At 46.2% G+C, this 18,758-nt stretch overlaps 1 protein-coding gene across 2 annotated transcripts in view; it reads right to left on the bottom strand.

The window, feature by feature from the left end:
• The window catches only part of LOC119171958 (putative acyl-CoA dehydrogenase 6), a 46,010-nt gene that overhangs the window by 23,252 nt on the left and 4,000 nt on the right, over positions 1-18,758 (bottom strand). For both annotated transcript variants that reach the window (XM_037422875.2, XM_075890109.1), the window contains 5 exons: positions 12,616-12,736; positions 2,329-2,458; positions 1,337-1,443; positions 641-811; positions 276-449 (listed from right to left, as the gene is read on the bottom strand). In XM_037422875.2, coding sequence (XP_037278772.2) covers positions 276-449; positions 641-811; positions 1,337-1,443; positions 2,329-2,458; positions 12,616-12,736 — 703 coding nt within the window. The remainder of the gene's footprint in view (positions 1-275; positions 450-640; positions 812-1,336; positions 1,444-2,328; positions 2,459-12,615; positions 12,737-18,758) is intronic.

The following is an 18,758-nucleotide window of genomic DNA, read 5'->3' as shown; positions in this document are numbered from 1 at the left end:
CTCAAAATAGCATTTTCTTTTCCCGACTTTGCAGTTGAATTAGGTGATGATAATTACACAATAGGTAGTTTATTAGACAAACAACAAAAAAATATGGTTTTTCAAAGGTCGTTTCGCGATTTTTCGGTTTTCGAGGGCCGCGCCTCTCCTTGAATAGCCACAAAAAATTGAAACTGATCTGGATTCTCCACTGGATCATACTTAGCACTTTTGGAAAATAGAATGTTCCAATTTCATTCCAAGCAACAACACTTCTGGAAAACACAAGTGCTCACTGTTAATGGCAGCCACCAGGCGCTCCTCTTGGAACTGGAGCATCTGGTAGATGAAGCCCATGCCTTCTTCACCCACAATGTTCTTGGCTGGCACCCGGACGTCCTCGAAGAAGATCTGTGCTGTGTCCGAGGAGCAGTTCCCAAGCTTTTTGATGCTGCGAGCCACTGTCACACCTGCAACGAGTTTAAACGGGACGCATAGAAGAATGTGCCATCTCTTTTTAAACGCTAAGAACTGGAATGAAAGTAATTTGCTTGTTGACAAAATCTTGCTGAACTTTCTTTATATATATCCTGAAGTAAGTACATAGCCTATACCCTGTGGTAATTATTTTATTTGCAGTCAAAACCCTTCAACAGCTCACCAGGTGTCTTAAGAGGCAGGCAGATGAGAGACTTGGTCTTGTGCGGGGGCCCCTCGGTGCGAGTGTTGGCCAGCAGGGCCATCCAATCAGCCTGGCAGCCGTTGGTGATCCACATTTTCCCACCATTGATCACCAAGTCATCGCCCTTTCTGAGAGCGGTCGTCTTGATGCCTGCCAAACAGAGCACATCCAGAAAAAAAAAAAGGATCAGGAAGTGAGATCCTCCAGTCAAAAGTGTGTCGCGGGTTGCTCTGCAGATTGCCCCGACATGTTTATTTCATACAGCCAACTGCCCCGAGCCAGCTCTGGACACTTGACCAATTGCTCTGACCGGCCAGTTACAGTGCAGCGTTGCTTGTCTAATTGAATGCCTCAACATTACTCTATAAGCCTACACTATCTAAAGTAGAATAGTAATGGTATAAGTGAAAAAAAATACTTGTCCTATCAGAGCGAAACACATTCTTGAAAAAACCAGGAATGTGAGACAGAATCAGCACTGCATCAAAGCTTGAAAGCACAGTGCAACCTCATATGAACAAGCAGATTGATTGACCAAACGATTTTGATGTGATACAGGTCCCATAAATCTACTAGACTAATGAGCTGCACAAACGAAATACAAACAAAAGCGTGCTTCAACCAAGTAGTATTCCACTTAACGGGCCAACAAATACAATCAGACCACCAACTCACTCGCAACGTCTGAGCCACAATCTGGTTCGCTGACACCCACGCATCCAACAATGTCCCCGGCAATCGATGGGGCCAAGAACTGCGCCTTCAGCTCGTCACTGCCAAAACTAACACACCAGAAAAACATACAGTCAGTTATTTCACTTTTGTTAAGAGGGGAGAGTACCTAACACTACATCAGGCACGAAAGTAACGCCACTTATTTTTCCTGGATAATTTCCTCGAAGTAAACTGCCTTATACATTGCTCTCCAAAAAAGTCCTCCACTAGAATGACCGAAGCAAAAAACTACAAATGAGCTAATTCAAATGTCCTCAAAACACCAAGCTCACATAAGGCAACTATATTTGCTCATGTGATTATTTATTGATTCTGGGCAACTTACGATAGACACTTCTAAGACAACCATATTTACTTGAAGCATGACTATTTCAGACATGCGTAACTTGGACTTGACTTTTTCTACTGTTGTAGTGAGTAACTACTACTACAGTTTCCTGAATAGTAAAACACGAACTGCCTGCTAGATCAAAATATCTATTTATAGTAATTCTGAAATACGGTTAAGTAGGAACACTGTTTACAGGTACTCTGCTCACCGTATACTGAATTGTAACAGCACTAGAGACAAGCTGCAACTCTCATAAATGTTGCTAATAAGTGCTGAAATTTTACTTGACAAAATGACTGCAAGATTATGAGGTATGCAATAGTGTAAGGCTCCAGAAACTTCATTAACCTGAGGTTCTGTAACATGCGCCAACATTGCACAGTACACAGACCTCTAGCATTTTGCCGCCATGAAAATGCGACCACCGTGGCCGGGATTGAACCTGCGACTTTCGGGCAAACAGCCAAGTCTCCTGATTGCTCTAGCACCATGACGGATCTCGTAAATGTTACTAACGTTTAACGCTCGAAGTAGGACTCCTGGAGAAACACTGGGAAATCACTTATAGCGGTAGAACAAAAAACAACAGCGAACTACGTACTTGGTAAGCGCAGGAGTACACATGTCCGTGTGAACCAGAATCCCTGAAACGATGCCTCCGCAGTTGATTGCTGACAACTCTTCCGCAAAGGCCACCGTGAAGCTGTAGTCCAGACTGAGACCTCCGTACTCTGAGAAAACGAGGGTCACCCGTTCATCAACAAGTTTACTTATGGCACATTCTTAATTCTGACACTTTGTTCAGTCATAGTCTGGTGCTGAACAGCTGCAAGCAAGTGCAGGATGCCCAACAGGATTCATTTGGTCGATCCAATATAAAGAAGCAGTTCATTTGACCAGCGAAGAAAGTGATGAGTCCAGCGGTAATTTCAACATACAATGCAAGAAAATAAAGTCTAAATAACATGCACAATCCCTTTAGGAATTACATCATAATGAATAGATTTGCAACATTTAGTAGTCTGCAGTATTGTTAACACATGCCAGAACACTTTAAATGTTACCTTCATTACGGTGATTTTAGCGATAGCCACCAAATTAGTGCCAGTATGAGGTGCAGTCAGTGAAAGACATCGCAAGGGGGGAAAAACAGTTGTACCAATAAAAAACTGGCCTGGTGAGAACTCTGGTTCTGTGATATGCTTCGCAGGACATTTCAATATTTATTGATAATAAATGCCTACAATGAGTGTGAAAGCACTTATTACTAATGTAATAATTAACACAGCCGAAATGAAGCATTCAACAAAAAAAAAATCTAGCACTATGCAATACTCATGCCATGTTCTTCAACATACAACTTTCAAGATGCTACCACTCTTGATTGATGTGGTATCTTGAGTGACAACTGCGGGACAGATGGTACAGTTGAACTTATGCTTTTGGAGCATAGTGATTGTATGCAGAAACTGCAAAACAACAGGCATGCAATGTAATTCTCAATATAACATGTGCAATGCTAGCTGTACTACAACACACCCGCATGTTTTATTAAGCTCAAAGGGGGTAATGACAAAAAACTTTGCAACAGAAATTGCCTCTGTGAACATATTGTTACTGCATATGTGATTTGGGTATGAGCCTCTGGGTGGTGGGGAACAGGCAGATTGGAGAAGAGGATGTTCAGCTAGTGAGACAGGCCTCCGGTGTGCACAACACCTTCGTACACCACAGCATAATAAACACATTTCTAAACGTAATAGAGTGGTGGAGGTGCTGGGTACAGCATATCGACGAACCACGGAGCCACAGCTGTTTGAACGTCGCTGAAGCCATCGTCTTACCAGTCTGCCACCGACAACAACAGTCATGGCTGATAGCGAAGGTCACGGCTTCTCTACCACGCAACGGTCCGTGCCGGCTGCACCTCAGTATCACTATATAGAACCCTGCTTGTTCGCGGGAAGAGCAAGGGAAAATTTGGATGCGTGGCTGGCACATTACAAAAGGTCGAGCCGGTACAACAGCTGGGATCCCACCGACCAACACGGAAATGTCGCGCTGTTTCTCACGGAAACCGCCTTGATATGGTACGAAAACCACGAAGGTTCTTTAACAACGTGGGATCATTTTGCTGAAGAACTCAAGAAATGCTTCAGTGACTCTGATTCGAAAAAGAAACGCGCAGAGCGCACGTTGGCTCAAAGAGCCCAGACTCCTGGAGAAACGTGTACCACCTACATAGAGGAGGTTCTGATGCTCTGCAAGATCATAGACCCATATATGTCTGAAGAGGACATGGTCGGACACCTTCTGAAGGGTATAGCAGGGGACGTCTACAATTTTTTGATAGGCAGGCAAGACCTCACTTCCGTCTTCGCCGTCCAACGTCACTGCCGTACTTTCAAGAAGCTGAAGACCCATCGTATTGCCCCGAAATTTGATAGGCTGGCAAATGTAACAAAGGTCGCCAGTGTCGACGTGGGCCCACCTTCCAACCTTGCCACTACCATCAGGGCAATAGTGCGCGAGAGCTAAAGCGACAAGACACACTGGTTGACGACACTATCCATCATCCGCCTACCTGTTCATCCAACTAACTGCGCCGTTTGCTCCTCTGCCACTATCGGTATGTGTGACGGACTTTAGCGCAGCTGGAACTTCCTGGCCAAGCCGAAACTCATTCGCGCCTGACCAGCTGTATGACCGACGCCTTCGTCCTGGCCCCGCTCCACAGAGGTGGGCAGTTCCCGTTCAGCAAGCTGCTCCACTCTATTCGGGTAGGTGACCTTACACAACTAGGCGCTCTCAGCAGTGGTTCGGCGAACGACCCCTACCCGTCTGCTACAACTGTGGCGTCGAAGGGCACATTTCCAGGTACTGCAACTACCGGCAGCCGCCGAGGTACGACTGCTCACCGAGATCCCACCTGTCTGGCTTGGCTCGAGCAACAACATTCCCTGGAAGCGCATCTCACGAGGTACCAAGGCCACTGAGAAACTGTTCTCAGGCCTCTGACCGCAGTCTGACACCCCCGCCAGCCCCTCACTCCAATCGGTCGCTATCTCTTAGGCGCCGCTACCCTTCACCGCCTCCAAAAAACTAGTCGGCACTACCGTTGGAGGTGAGGTCGCTGGACAGTCTTCGATTTCCACAAAAATGCCTCCTTTAATTTGCATGTTTAGAAATAAGGTTCATGTGCTAATCGGCGGTGTCTCAACAATGGCCTTAGTGGACACAGGTGCAGCCATATCAGTGATGAGTCTAGCATTCAAATTCCTTCTTCGAAAAGTTATGTTTCGTTGGGACCGTGCTGATACGTTTCGTGGAGTGAGCGGAGATGTCTTACAACCTGTTGGTGTTTGCACAGTGACTGTTAGTTTGGGTGGCCAAAATTTTATTTCTGATTTTGCTGTTTTCTTTCATTTAACACATGATGTAATTCTAGGACTCGATTTCCTGAATCTTTGTGGTGCCACTGTCAACTGCCGCACAGGAGAGATTACAGTAGATTCAAATGTTACAGTAGCGTTTATGGAAGCCCGCCCTGTATGGAAAGCACCCTTTGCGTGTCCATGAACACAACTGTACCACCCTTGTTTGCCAAGTGTGTTCCTGTCGTCAGTTCCCCTGCAACCAAGACGACATTTGATGCCATCGTAGAGCCCATTCACCTAAGCTGCATAAAGAAAAAATGTTCTAATACCCTATTGTACGTCGTCGGTTGTGCAAGGGCATACTGGTTTGTGGGTGATCAACGGCTCCAATGAACTTTCAGTACTGCCAGAGGGTCTACAACTTGCTAAGATCCTTCGACATCAAGTGTTCTCCCTTGCCACCCTTGCAGAGAGCAGCGATTCTCCGGGTAAGCTTGATTCCAACAATCTGCACGCCAGGGACACCTCCATAATGGCAATGATTGACAAGTCTCTTAACAGCAACGAGCATAATGACCTGGTGAGTATTCTGCGCAAACATGCTGGTCTTTTCGATTTCGCACAGCTACAGGCTCCACTATCATTCCCTGCTTATCGTGTAAAGCATTGCATAGATACGACATGCCATAGACCTCTCCGACAAAAGCCATACCGGTTATCGCCTTCGGAACGTGCAGTGATAAATGAACAGGTTGGCGAGATGCTAAAGAAGAATGTGATCCAGGAATCATGCACTCCGTGGGCGGCTCCCGTAATATTGGTCAAGAAGAAAGATGGAACATGGCGATTTTGCATTGACTACCGCCGTCTCAACGCCATCACAAAGAAGGACGTATACCCACTACCTCGTATTGATGATGCTATAGACTGTCTTTCATCAGCCTCCTACTTTTCGTCTGTTGATTTGAGATCAGGGTATTGGCAAATTCCAATGCACGATGAAGACAAAGAGGAAACGACATTTGTTACACCAGATGGACTTTTTGCATTCAATGTGGTGCCATTCAGACTATGCAATGTGCCTGCAACTTTCGAGCGCTTCATGAACAACATTCTGCGTGGTTTGAAGTGGGAAGTATGCATATGTTATCTGGAGGATGTTGTGATTTTTGGGCGCACTTTCTGCGAGCACAACACACGCCTCGACCTCGTGCTGAACTGCCTAAGCAAAGCACGCTTGGTGCTCAACTTAAAAAAATGTCGTTTCAGAGAGCGCTAAACACTCGTCCTTGGACACTTGGTGAACAAAGAAGGCATATGGCCGGATCCTGCGAAGACGGCTGCAGTGGAGGCGTTCAAGCAACTTCGCTCAGAGAAAGAACTAAGCAGCTTTTTGGGCCTCTGCTCATACTTCCGTCAATTCATCCCTGGATTTGCCAATATCGCGCACCCACTCACGTGCCTGCTTCAGAAAGACGCACCATTTGACTGGACTCCAGAATGTGCGTCCGCCTTTTCTGAGTTGAAGTTCCTTTTGACATCCCATCCAATTCTTTGACACTTCGATGCTCTGGCTCCCACAGAACTTCACACGGACGCTAGCGGTGTCGGTCTAGGCGCCGTGTTGGTTCAACGCTTGGATACCAAAGAACATGTTGTTGCTTATGCAAGTCGCTTGCTAAGCAAGTCCAAGCGTAACTACACTGTCACAGAGCAAAGAGCAAGAATGCCTCGCAGTAGTCTTCGCAGTGCAACGCTTCCGGTCCTACCTGTACGGATGCCCCTTTACCATTATGACAGGTCATCATTCGCTCTACTGGTTGGTCAATCTGCGTGACCCATCTGGTCGACAAGCGCGTTCGGCACTCCGTCATCAGAAATATGACTTTACGGTTTCCTATAAAAGTGGTCGTCGTCAGGCTGATGCAGATTGTCTTTCGCGACTACCGCTTCCATTGACAGACTGTGACGCGAGCAACTTCGACACCTACATCGCGCCATTAGACCTGCCATTTCCTGATACCAATGCCTTTAAGATTGAGCAGCAAAGGGACCGCACAGGAGCTCCTTCCTACCGAGTCAAGACCATCGGCGACTCGCTTCTGCATGCGCGACGGACTTGTGTACAAAAAGAATTATGCTACGACCGGCTTACGATATCTTCTCGTGATTTCGAAGAGTCTTTGCGTTTCCGTCTTGCAGGCTATGCATGATGATCCAACGTCCAGTCATCTAGGCACAGCAAAAAGTTTTTGTCGGCTTCAAGAAACATTTTACTGGCCGAAAATGCGTTAAACAACGAAACAGTATGTCTCTAGTTGCAACGAGTGCAAACGCCGCAAGCGCCCTACCAGTGTTCCTCCAGGGCGACTACATCCTATTCCACCCTCTAGAACTTCATTCGAGCAAGGTGAGATTGACCTTCTAGGCCCCTTTCCGAGGTCTTCTAATGGCAATCTTTGGATAGTCGTATGTACCGATCACTTAACACGGTACTGCGAGACAGCTGTTATACCATCGACAACTGCAGCTGACGTGTGTTTATTCATGCTGCGTTTTGTGGTTTTACGACATGGACCTCTTAAAATTGTTATCCGTGATCGTGGGCGACAATTCACTGCAGACGTGATGGAAGAGATGCTTTGTCTATGTGCTTCAAGCTTTCGGCACTCTACACCATCTTATCCCAAACAAACGGCCTGACGGAACGAACTAATAGGACTCTCACGAACATGCTTTCTATGTATGTCGTAGTAGATCACAAGAACTGCGACGGCGTGCTACCTTTCATCAGTTACGCATTTAATACCGCACAGCATGAGACTACCAGCTACAGTCCGTTCTTTCTCCTGTATGCTCAGCCACATCGTCATACCGTGGATACAGTCTTCCCGTTTTTGGACCACCATGATTCCAGTATATTCGAGATTGTCTGCCATGCAGAAGAAGCCCGACATCTTGCTTACCTGCGCACCCTCGCTTCGCAAGATTGCTCGAAGACACGTTTTGACCATCAACGTCGACACGTGACGTATAATTGCGGTGACCTCGTGTTGCTGTGGGCGCCGAATAGGAAACGTGGATTGTGTGAAAAATTGCTGGCGCACTATGTGGGACCTTATGTTGTTCTAGACTGTATAAGCGATATAACGTACCGAGTAGAACGTCTTCATTCAAACGGCCGATGTTCTGCAAAGACTGAACTTGTTCATATAGCATGTTTGAAGCTCTATATTCCCAGAAAGACTCTTTAACTCGCTCGGTGGGCTTCATCTGCGCAGAGAGAAATGTTACTGCATATGTGATTGGGGTATGAGCCTCTGGGTAGCAGGAATGAAATGAAAAAAACTTTATTTCAGTCCTGCAGGACGCGCATAGCGCGTAGCGGGCGTCTCCCACGTAGGGACCGACAGGGAGTATCTGGCAGCCGCTTCGTGGGCCTGCTGGACAGCCCATTTCTGGTCGGCGAGAAGCGAGTTCCTGGGGGACCTCTCCCACTTGCTTGAGGTAGAGTCGGCAGGAGTTGTTCTACACTCCCAGAGCATGTGTGCGAGTGCCGCTGTGTGTCCACATGATGGGCATGTGTCGCTGGGGTATGCATGAAGATAATAAACGTGAAGCGTGGCAAGGTTTGGGTACATGTGTGTCTGTAATAGGCGTAGGTATAATGCCTGCGGTCGGTTAAGTTTCAGATGTGGGGGTGGAAAAAAGCGGCGTTCCAGGTAAAAGTGCTTTGGTATTTCATTGTAAATAATTGGTGCATCCCGACTGGTATCTAACCCAGCAAGATGCGGTTGCCCTGTGGCCGTGCGGTCGACAAGTGCGCACGCTGCATCATGAGCGATCTCGTTGAGGTTGGATAGGGCACCCGGCTGAGATGGGCGGGGAACCAGATGACAGTATGGTGCTTCAGGGCACTCGGGTCTGCTTTGCGCAGGATGCGTAGCGCCTGGTCGGAGATGACTCCACGTTCGAAGGCTTTGATGGCCGGCCTGGAGTCGCTGTCGATAAATTCCCTTTGCCGTCGAGCGTAGCTATAGCAATAGCTATTTTCTCCGCTACTTCGGGGTTTCGGGTGAGGATTGTGGCAGAGTTAAGAGTCTGCTGCGCGGATGATACCGCGACCGCGGCGAAGGCTCAGATGTGATAGGCAGCGCCGTCCACGAACGAGACGTTGTCCGCTTCCATGTGTATGCGCTTGAGAATGGCGGTCGCCCGCACAAGGCGCCTGCATCTGTTGTATTCAAGGTGTACATTTTATGGAATGGGAGCGATCATGATAAGGTCGCGGATTTCACGGGGAATTAGGGTCAACTCTGGGGGGTCCTTTGCCCTCGAGGAGAAGAAGCCGAGCTTGCGCAGAATATGGCGGCCCGCCATGGTAGTGGTGAGTCGGGTCAATTGTACGCGTTCCTGAGCTTCGGCGATCTCTTCTAGCGTGTTATGTATGCCAAGCTCGAGGAGTTTGTACGTTGGATCGGTGATAGGGGGGCCAAGGGCTCGTTTGACCACTTTGTGAATAAGCGCATTGAGTTGATCACGCTCAGCACGTAGCCATTTGTGTATGGCGGCAACGTAGATAAAATGGCACAAAACAAACGCGTGTACGAGACGCAGCACGTTGTCTTCTTTGAGGCCATGGTGCCTGTTGGCTACTCTACGTACTAGTCGTATGGCATTCTCAGTCTTAGTCCTGAGCTTGTGTGCTGTTTGGGTGTTGGTTCTGCGGGACTCGATGATCATGCCGAGGACCTTGATAGTGTCTACCCTGGGTACAGTACGACCATCTCTGGTGTGGAGGGTGACATTGCATTCCACCGGAGGTTTCCACCCTTTGTGCTTGACACCCTGGCGTTTGGGCAAATATATCAACAGCTGCGACTTCGCGGGTGAGCACCTGAGACCGGTGTGGTCGAGGTAGGACTCGGCGGTGTCGATAGCCTCTTGCAGGGCAGACTCAATGAAGCCATCCGACCCTGTGGAGCATCATATGGTTACATCATCCGCATAGATAGTGTGATTTAGCCCGTCGATTTTCGAAAGTCGTTCGGAAAGCCCGATCATCACAAGGTTGAAGAGTGTGGGCGAGAGGACGGATCAGGGAACAGGCAGATTAGAGAAGAGGACGTTCGGCTAGCGAGATAGGCCTCCGGTGCACGACACCTTCAAGTCTACCGGTACGCCACAGCGTAATGAACACATTTCTAAACGTAACAATATGTATGCCATCTGTAAAATATCAACAGCCAATACAGCTTGGAAGGTCTTTTCCTTGAATTTTGAAGTTTGTTTGCATGATCCAGAACCTCACCGTATTGACACCCTCATAAGTGACCCCACTGTAACTTCCCTACTTCCCCCATGCCTCCACGCTGCAATCAATAAATGTTAAATGATAATGTCATAACACGCCTTTTTCTTTTGCTACATTTTACTACACGGCAGCTGCTTGTGAGTCTGTGGCTGTGGCGCATGTGTTGAATGTTTTGTGTTAGGCGACTACTGTGGCCCCGTTTTCTGTTTAAAAAACTTCTTCATGCAGACCGTCTGCTGCAGAAGCACGTCACGGTTGGGTGTGCATCAGTGATGTGGTTGTGTGTTGCACTCGCTAGGTGTTGATAGTTGCACTCAGTGGCTTGTCGTCTTTGGAGCTCTTTGAGACTGAAATTGACACTGGTTGGTCAAGAGGAGCCTGTAATTAATTATCTGTCATGCAGTGCAGCAAACGATGTGCCATGTCATGAAAAGCAGGCTCCCAGCAGCACATCGCAGCAAAAGAATGGGAAGGAAGAACTTTTGTGTCATTACCCCTTTAATCTTTCTGCTATCATGGACCAAGTCACCATAGTGAGGGGATACAGGTAGTAGAAGAGTCAAATGACAGTGAAAATGCTAATTAGCAGTTGTAACGACAGGGGTGGTTCATCACGTTTGCCTGTGCGTGGTCAACGAAATGAACAATATGAGATGACGCAGGAGTAGATCTCAAACAACATCTATAACAACAAGGGACTCGATCGACTATCACAAACACAAGCACAGAAATACACACTTAAACTACCTAAAGTCCGAGTGGATACTGTCTAATCTACATGACTACACGATCGCTCAAGGTTTGTTGAACTAGCGTACCGAGGCGGCGACAGTTCGCGCACGGTGATGACTCTTGTCCGTAACGAGCTGGAGCATGCAGGTGGTACGTCTCGCGTGCCGTCTCAGCAGGAGACAAGGCCTCCGTCAGGAGTCACGTTTGTAGACGGCTTTCAGCCGTCTCAGGTGGCGGCGGCGATCAGAAACCCGTCGTCCTTGTCTCGCACGCCGACGTAGCAGGAGCCACGCCCGGTGTCGGTAGCCCCAAACAGGTACCTCTGCTTCCGGACCTCGATCACCAGGAAAGGGACAGGAGGAGCTCTACGGACAGCGCCCTGGTCCGGCGTGTCCTTCGGCTAGGTCTTGCTCGGCTCTCTGCACGTTCCCTCACGCGCTTCTCTTCTTTTTTGCTCTTGCGCCATTGCCAAACGTGCCACCTGTCGCTGGCTTGTCTTCTTGTCAGCATCCTTCTCTTCTTCAGATGCCCGACAAACATTTCTAAATTCCACTAAAGTTCACACGCACATGCATTTACGCTACACAAGTTCGTCCATGCATTACAGCAGTAAAATTCTAATTGCAGTGTTATGGTATATTTGTAGCTGTGTCATTGTTTGCTGTACCTAATCTGTTTGCATTCAAAGGCCAACCATGATGAGTGATGGCTACAGACCGTGTTGCCTACAGCCATCCCTCATCCTGGTCGGATCTTGATAGTGGAGCCATTAACTGCAGCAAAGAATGACATATGGGCAAATGTCCCATATGGCAATTAGCATTTCACTGCCAATAAGTCCTGATGGCTACAGGCAACAGAGTCTATAATAGTTTCTCCTACATTGGTTGCAACTACTTCGCTAGATGTTCTCTAACGTGCCTTACAAAATTTTTTGTAGTTCTGTATAATGTTTTTGTTTTACTGTTATTATTGTGCTTTTCTTTTTCATTCATCATTTTACTATGTACACCCCACCTCCTCTGCAATGTATTTATACCCTGAAGGCACTATAAATAAATAAATAAATTAATTAATAGTAGCCATCACTCTTCACCAGAAATGGCCCCAACAAAGTACTGTCCCCATTTCCTGCAGTCAATTGCACCAAAAGGGACGGCATAGCCCTAGCAGTGACAGCAAATAAACAATCTCTAAAAGTTTTTAAGGACAGTAAAAAGTTCAATAATCTGGCAGTAAAAAGTACAAAGGCCAGTCGTACGAAAGTCAATACTAAATTCTCCTGTGCATAACTTATGGAGTGCAAAATGCATAAAATAAATTAAAACCACCACACAAGAATGTGCTTTTCCCAAACAACTGTGCAACAACTAGAAAAAAATGGCACAATCCCGCATTACTTAGCAGTAACATGCGTAGACAACGCAGACAAAAGACGGAGCTCTGCAGCAGCCTGCAATCTCACCTACGGGGCGTGTTATTCCAAGCACTCCCACCTCGGCTAACTTCTTGAACACCTTGTGGGCATCAAACATGCCTTCAGCCTCCCACTGGTCCACGTACGGGTTGATATCCTTGTCAATAACCTGCGTTGAGGGCACAGACGTGATGTCAAAGCATTAATTATAACTGGCACAGCAATTAAACATAAATCTTAAGAAAAAGGACAGCACAGTGATTTAGTATGGGATAACTAATCAATATATCTCCTCAAGAAGAAACATTACTTTTTAGGTCCTTATAAAACTACTTACACTTTAATTATCATGTCTCCTTTATTAAATAACTAAAAGGTTGCATAAAAATTAGGCATTTGACAATTTATCTGACACCTTCTGTTCCTTAATGAATACATGGGCAATTAAATATGCTGAAACTTCATACATGGCACTGTTTAAATGCATGCAACCAAGGGCAAAATGCTGTATAAATTCTACGAGTGAATAAACCTTTTGCACAGTTAAAATGGTCAACAACTATGCAAACATCTTGAATATGGCCATGCGCATTACCCTCAGTTATGGTATTGACACCTGTCCTGTTTTAGACTGGCCCAGCTGCATTGGCTGTCACTGGCCGATTTCTTCATCATAATACCGCAATTATTTATTTTATGGGACATTTGAAAGTGTCGATTCGACAACTACAATGATAAATATTCATCTTCAACCACAAGAGCTCCTAAACTATTAGTCAGCCACTTTTTAAGATTCCTTCAAGTGTAGCAATCAATAGAACATGATGTTACAGGGAATAAAGTATACACAATGAATATACTGGTGAGCAAATGCGTACAACGCTGCTGCAGCCCGAGCACGTTCCCCTCAGCACTTCGTCGTCGTCATCCTCAGGCATCTACTTAGCCCGTGACATTACCCGCCGGCGGCAGAAGCACCGTCCTGGTGCGATCAATTCTCGGGGCGTGAGTAGTATGGTTTAAGCATATATATCGGTCGGGACTGAAGCTGGTACTGACGTGGTATGGAGTGGAGCTATCTCATAGGTCACGCTAGTGACCTTGCGTATGACGCGGTAGGGGCCAACGTAACGCGACATCAGTTTTTCGTAGAGACTAACACGATGTGATGGTAAACACAGCAAGACGAGCGACCCCGGGGAGTACTGTACATCGCGGTGCCGGCGATCGTAAGCACTCTTTTGGTCAAGCTGCGAGGCACATAACCGATACCGGGCGACTTGGCGGGCGATGTCAGCTCGGGCCAGGGCATCACGAGCATAAGTAGTCGATGAGGGGGCATCAGATTGGAGCATGGTGTCCATGGGCAAAGGCGGGTTATAACCAAACAGTAGGTAAAAAGGTGAAAATCCAGCTGTATCATGACGTGAACTGTTGTATGCGAAGGTAACGAAAGGTAAGTGGATGTCCCAATCTTTGTGATCCTTGGAGACGTACATCGCTAACATATTCGTCAAGGTACGGTTGAGGCGTTCCGTGAGGCCGTTGGTTTGTGGGTGGTACGCTGTAGTGAACTTGTGGTGGGTAGAGCAGGATAGCAGGAGCTCGTCGACTACTTTAGATAGAAAACAGCGGCTGCGGTCGAGGATCATCTGACAAGGAGCACCGTGACGCAGAATGATGTCATGAAGACGGAAATCGGCTACATCAGTAGCACAGCTGGTGGGGAGGGCGCGTTTAACGGCCTACCGCGTTGCGTAGTCGGCAGCAATAGCAATGCACTTATTACCGGTGGCCGACAATGAAGAAAGGTCCTAGAAGATCGAGGCCGACTCGAAAAAATGGCTCATCTGGTACTTCAATGGGCTGGAGGGTACCAGCAGGTCCCAGAGCAGGTGTCTTGCGGCGCTGGCAGAGGTCGCATGCCGCAACGTACTGTCGCACAGAACGGTAGAGGCCAGGCCAAAAGAATCGGCGGCGAACGCGGTCATACGTGTGTGACACCCCTAGGTGTCCAGCGGAGGGGGCATCATGAAGTTGGGCCAAAACGTCTGAGCGAAGATGCGCACGAACAACGAGTAAAAGCTCAGCACTATCCGGGCGGGCGTTGTAGCGGTGCAAGATGTCGTTGTGAAGAACGAACAGTTGTCAGGAGTGGTCAGGATGGGGAGAGTGCAGACCATTGATAATAGCACGCAAAGAGGGCTCGCGGCGTTGTTCAGCAGCTAGGTCTGTGAAGTCGGTAACTGAAAGAACGAGGACCTCTTGTCCATCTCCCATCATGTCAGGGGGATCGACTGGGTAACGGGACAAGCAGTCGGTATCCTTGTGAAGTTGTCCGGATTTATAGGATACGGAAAAAGTGTACTCTTGTAAGCGCAGCGCCCAGCGACCAAGGCGTCCCGTAGGGTCCTTGAGTGAGGAGAGCCAGCAAAGCGCATAGTGGTCCGTAATAATTGAGAATGGTCGGCCATACAGGTACGGTCGGAATTTCGCAATGGCCCAGACGAGAGCTAAGCACTCGCGTTCTGTGATGGAATAATTTTGTTCCGAGCGCGACAACAGTCGGCTTGCATACGCGATGACGCGGTGCATACTCATCCACATACGTCTCATCCACATACATACTCATCCACATACGTCACGTAACACCAAATTTAGTATATGTGGAACTAGCGAGATGGCCGCGAGCACATCATGATTGTGGCATATAGTCATTGTTACATGACACGCATCTCATGTTTATCATGTTGGCACCAGTACCATACCTTCGTCATCCACTCATGTACCGTAATACTAAATTTGGTATACCTGACGCTAGCAAAACACCTGCGAGCGCATCGTGAGCTTCGCATGTAGTCATGTTACATGACATGCGTGTCATGATTTTCTTGTTAGGATCTGTTGCTTTTGTTCGCCATGCAATCATGTCATACCATACCAGTTTAGCAACATGCCACGTTAATCAAACCACCGCAAGAGCTGCAGGACCATGAAATGTAAATCATGACATTCTTGTCATGATTTTCATGTTATGACTAGTCAAACAGGTTCTTCACACAGTCATGTTAAGTCATACTAAGTTTGGTATCAATACCATTGTAGAAACGGGCAGGAGAGCTAAACGTCCTAGGCGGACGGACGGACAGACAGACAGACAGACAGACAGACAGACAGACAGACAGACAGACAGACGGACGGACGGACGGACGGACGGACGGACAGACAGACAGACAGACAGACAGACAGACAGACAGACAGACAGATAGATAGATAGATAGATAGATAGATAGATAGATAGATAGATAGATAGATAGATAGATAGATAGATAGATAGATAGATAGATAGACAGACAGATACGCTCAAAGTCACCGAAGTTTGCTAAGAAATGCATTTTAAAAAGAACTAGAACATGTTTACTGGGCCCTTTAAAGCAGTACACAATTTACATTGGTTTCACTTTCTCAAATAGCAGCGAAGGCAGACATTCTGTAAATAAATCTGGCAGAAGCTCGCAAGACCGAAGAAAGTTCATAAAGGAGAAAACTGTATTGATCCAGCCTTTTTTAGTGTAAGACTGCCAGAAAATCTACATGGATATCTTCAACAAGAAAGCTACGAGGTTGTTAGACAAATTCATCCTAGTCCAGGACTCATTCCTAGGACCAATGGCTTTTCAGGACAGCCACTCTTCTCATCCGAGCTAACCAGATATCTGAGCAAGAACGTATCAGCACATCTTGTAAAGCTGGAAGACGGTCTGCTATGCAGAACTGCTTTACACTAGTACACATGTTTTACTATAGACAGCTTTATTATAACGCCATCAGGAAAAGCTCAGACTTAGAAATGACTAACAAATGATGTAACTGTCGATCATGTAATACACCTGAACAGATTAATTATGCTATTCATGAAAAAAAACTGACATTTTTGCATTTATAAAGCTCCAAGCAATAAAAAATTACTTTTAGTGCATTGGTACATCACTATGAGCCTAAATAATACTTACTGCGATATTTTTGCCACACTTACATTCAACTTTTCACTTAACTGCATTATAACGTAGCAACATAAGTGGATGGATAGACAAAACTTTAAAATCTGCAGATTAAGTGCCTGGCCTAAGCCACTCGGGTGGTCGTGGTAAGGTTTTAGCCTTGCTGCCACATCCCATGTCTGCTGGATGGCTCAAATTTGGTCTTCAAATTCTGAGCTAGCCAGAGCCAAAGCATCTCAAGGAGGTCCGTCTTTTTGCGATCGAAAAGCCTTGTAGTGTGTGTGCATTCTCACAGGATATGTTCTATGTCTGCGTATTCGTGTTTACGTAGGACACAGCCAGCGTCGAGGAATTTCTTGGGGTAGGTGCGGTTGAGGTGCACTAGGTTTTGAAATGTTCTCATTTAAAGACATCTGCAGTCTACTTCTAGTGACCTATCTAGTTTGACTTGCGGTTGTGGATGTATCTCCCGTCTCCTGTAGTGGGTCAACATGTAGTGGAAAGTGAGAAGCTGATCCTTATCATTCTGAGTAAAATCAGTCCCCATAGGGCCACGAGATGGGTGTTCTGAGCCGCGGATGGCAAGTTCACGTGCAGCAAGGTGAGCTTTCCCAATCAGGCATGGGGGGGGGGTCTTGGGATGCTCTTCATCGTTGCTAATAATTCTGGTACCCATTACTTTTCATGTTGGTTAATACAGGAGCATTAGAAGTACAATTAAAATATATTCAAATTATGCTGAATGCTATATAACGAGGTTCACAGTGGGTATCACAAGAAATTTTACACGGTTGGCAAAGCACCTTCAGTAACACAAGGTACTTTTAAAAATGAAAGTACCAAAATGACTGACAACCAGCAAACTGAACATTTTGTACAAACCTACAAAGGAACTTTAACACATGTCAAAGGAAAAAAAAATTGCTTTCACTCAGCCGCCTCCCCCATCTCGTTTTTTGAATTCTTGTTTAACCTTCAAAACAGCAATGGCGAAAAAAGAAAAAGAAAGCAGCTTGTCCCTGTGCCACGCATTTGCCAATTTGATATGACTAATTTCACTAGTACACTGCATAATCCACCTAGCTTAGCTGGAAGTGAAACTGAAATATTTTAAAGCAATCTTCAAAAACTCTTGAGCTTTCAAGGCTTCGATAACAACAGACTCGCATTCAAATAAAAGATATAGGTGAAAACTGCCGTATGGAAACACAACGCAAGTTGCCAGAAAGGAAATAAGTGCCTCAGACAAACTGGCCGACATTCCCAAAGGTGAACGCATCTTCATCAAAGGTGCCTCATCATTCCCGACGTGTCAGTTTTTGTGGATTACGTAACTGACATCATGTCACTGTGTCAAAGTCGATACTTGTCTGACATGCGAAGAATGATGAAACACCTTTGACCAAGATGTGCCCACCTATCGAGATGTCACCCAACCTGTCCAAGGCCTGTTCAGACAACCTGTAGACCACAATATTTCATTTGAACATCACTAAACTTTGACAGCGATGGCAGCAAAATGCCGATGACATAACACATAGAAACTGATGGCCGGCTTCCATATCTAGGCTACGCTTTGGAAGAACGTACACAGTTGGGCTAGATGACAATTCAATTTGGTAAAGTAAATGAAGCGCAATGTGGTACAGTTCGTTGTTTAGTTTTTGTACCACCAAGGTCTCGATGTGAGGCAGTATGTGAAGAGTGAGCGTACATACAGCAGTCTATGGTTTTATACGATGGAATGTTCTTCAAAAGCAGACTTGAATTGAAAGTGGTTCATAATTTATTTGTTTCCATAATATATTTTAAGTGCAAAACTGTTGTAGCTTGCCGCAGTTTGTGCACCGTCATTAGAAAGCTCCAAAGAAACTGGGCAAGCCCCACTGCCATGTACACTAGGTACGAGTGTCAAATAAAAACAAACACTTGAAAAAGAAAGAAAAGATAAGGAAGTTGACAAAAGAAAAGAGGAAGAGAAAATGAGGGGATGTAGTAAAAGACAAACACACAAAAAGGTAAAACTAGACAAAAATGTATACAGAGAGAGAAAGGGATAGAAAAAACAGCAAGTAGAGCGAGAAAAAGATATAAATTAGATAGAGCAAGAAAGAAACAGACAGAGAGAGAAACAGATTAAAAAAAAGACACAGGAAACAGATAGAAAGAAGCAAAACAAATAGAAAGCAG

This window comes from Rhipicephalus microplus, chromosome 3, assembly GCF_043290135.1.
Source record: "Rhipicephalus microplus isolate Deutch F79 chromosome 3, USDA_Rmic, whole genome shotgun sequence".
Classification (NCBI taxonomy): domain Eukaryota; kingdom Metazoa; phylum Arthropoda; class Arachnida; order Ixodida; family Ixodidae; genus Rhipicephalus; species Rhipicephalus microplus.
This window is presented reverse-complemented; position numbering and strand designations above follow the sequence as displayed.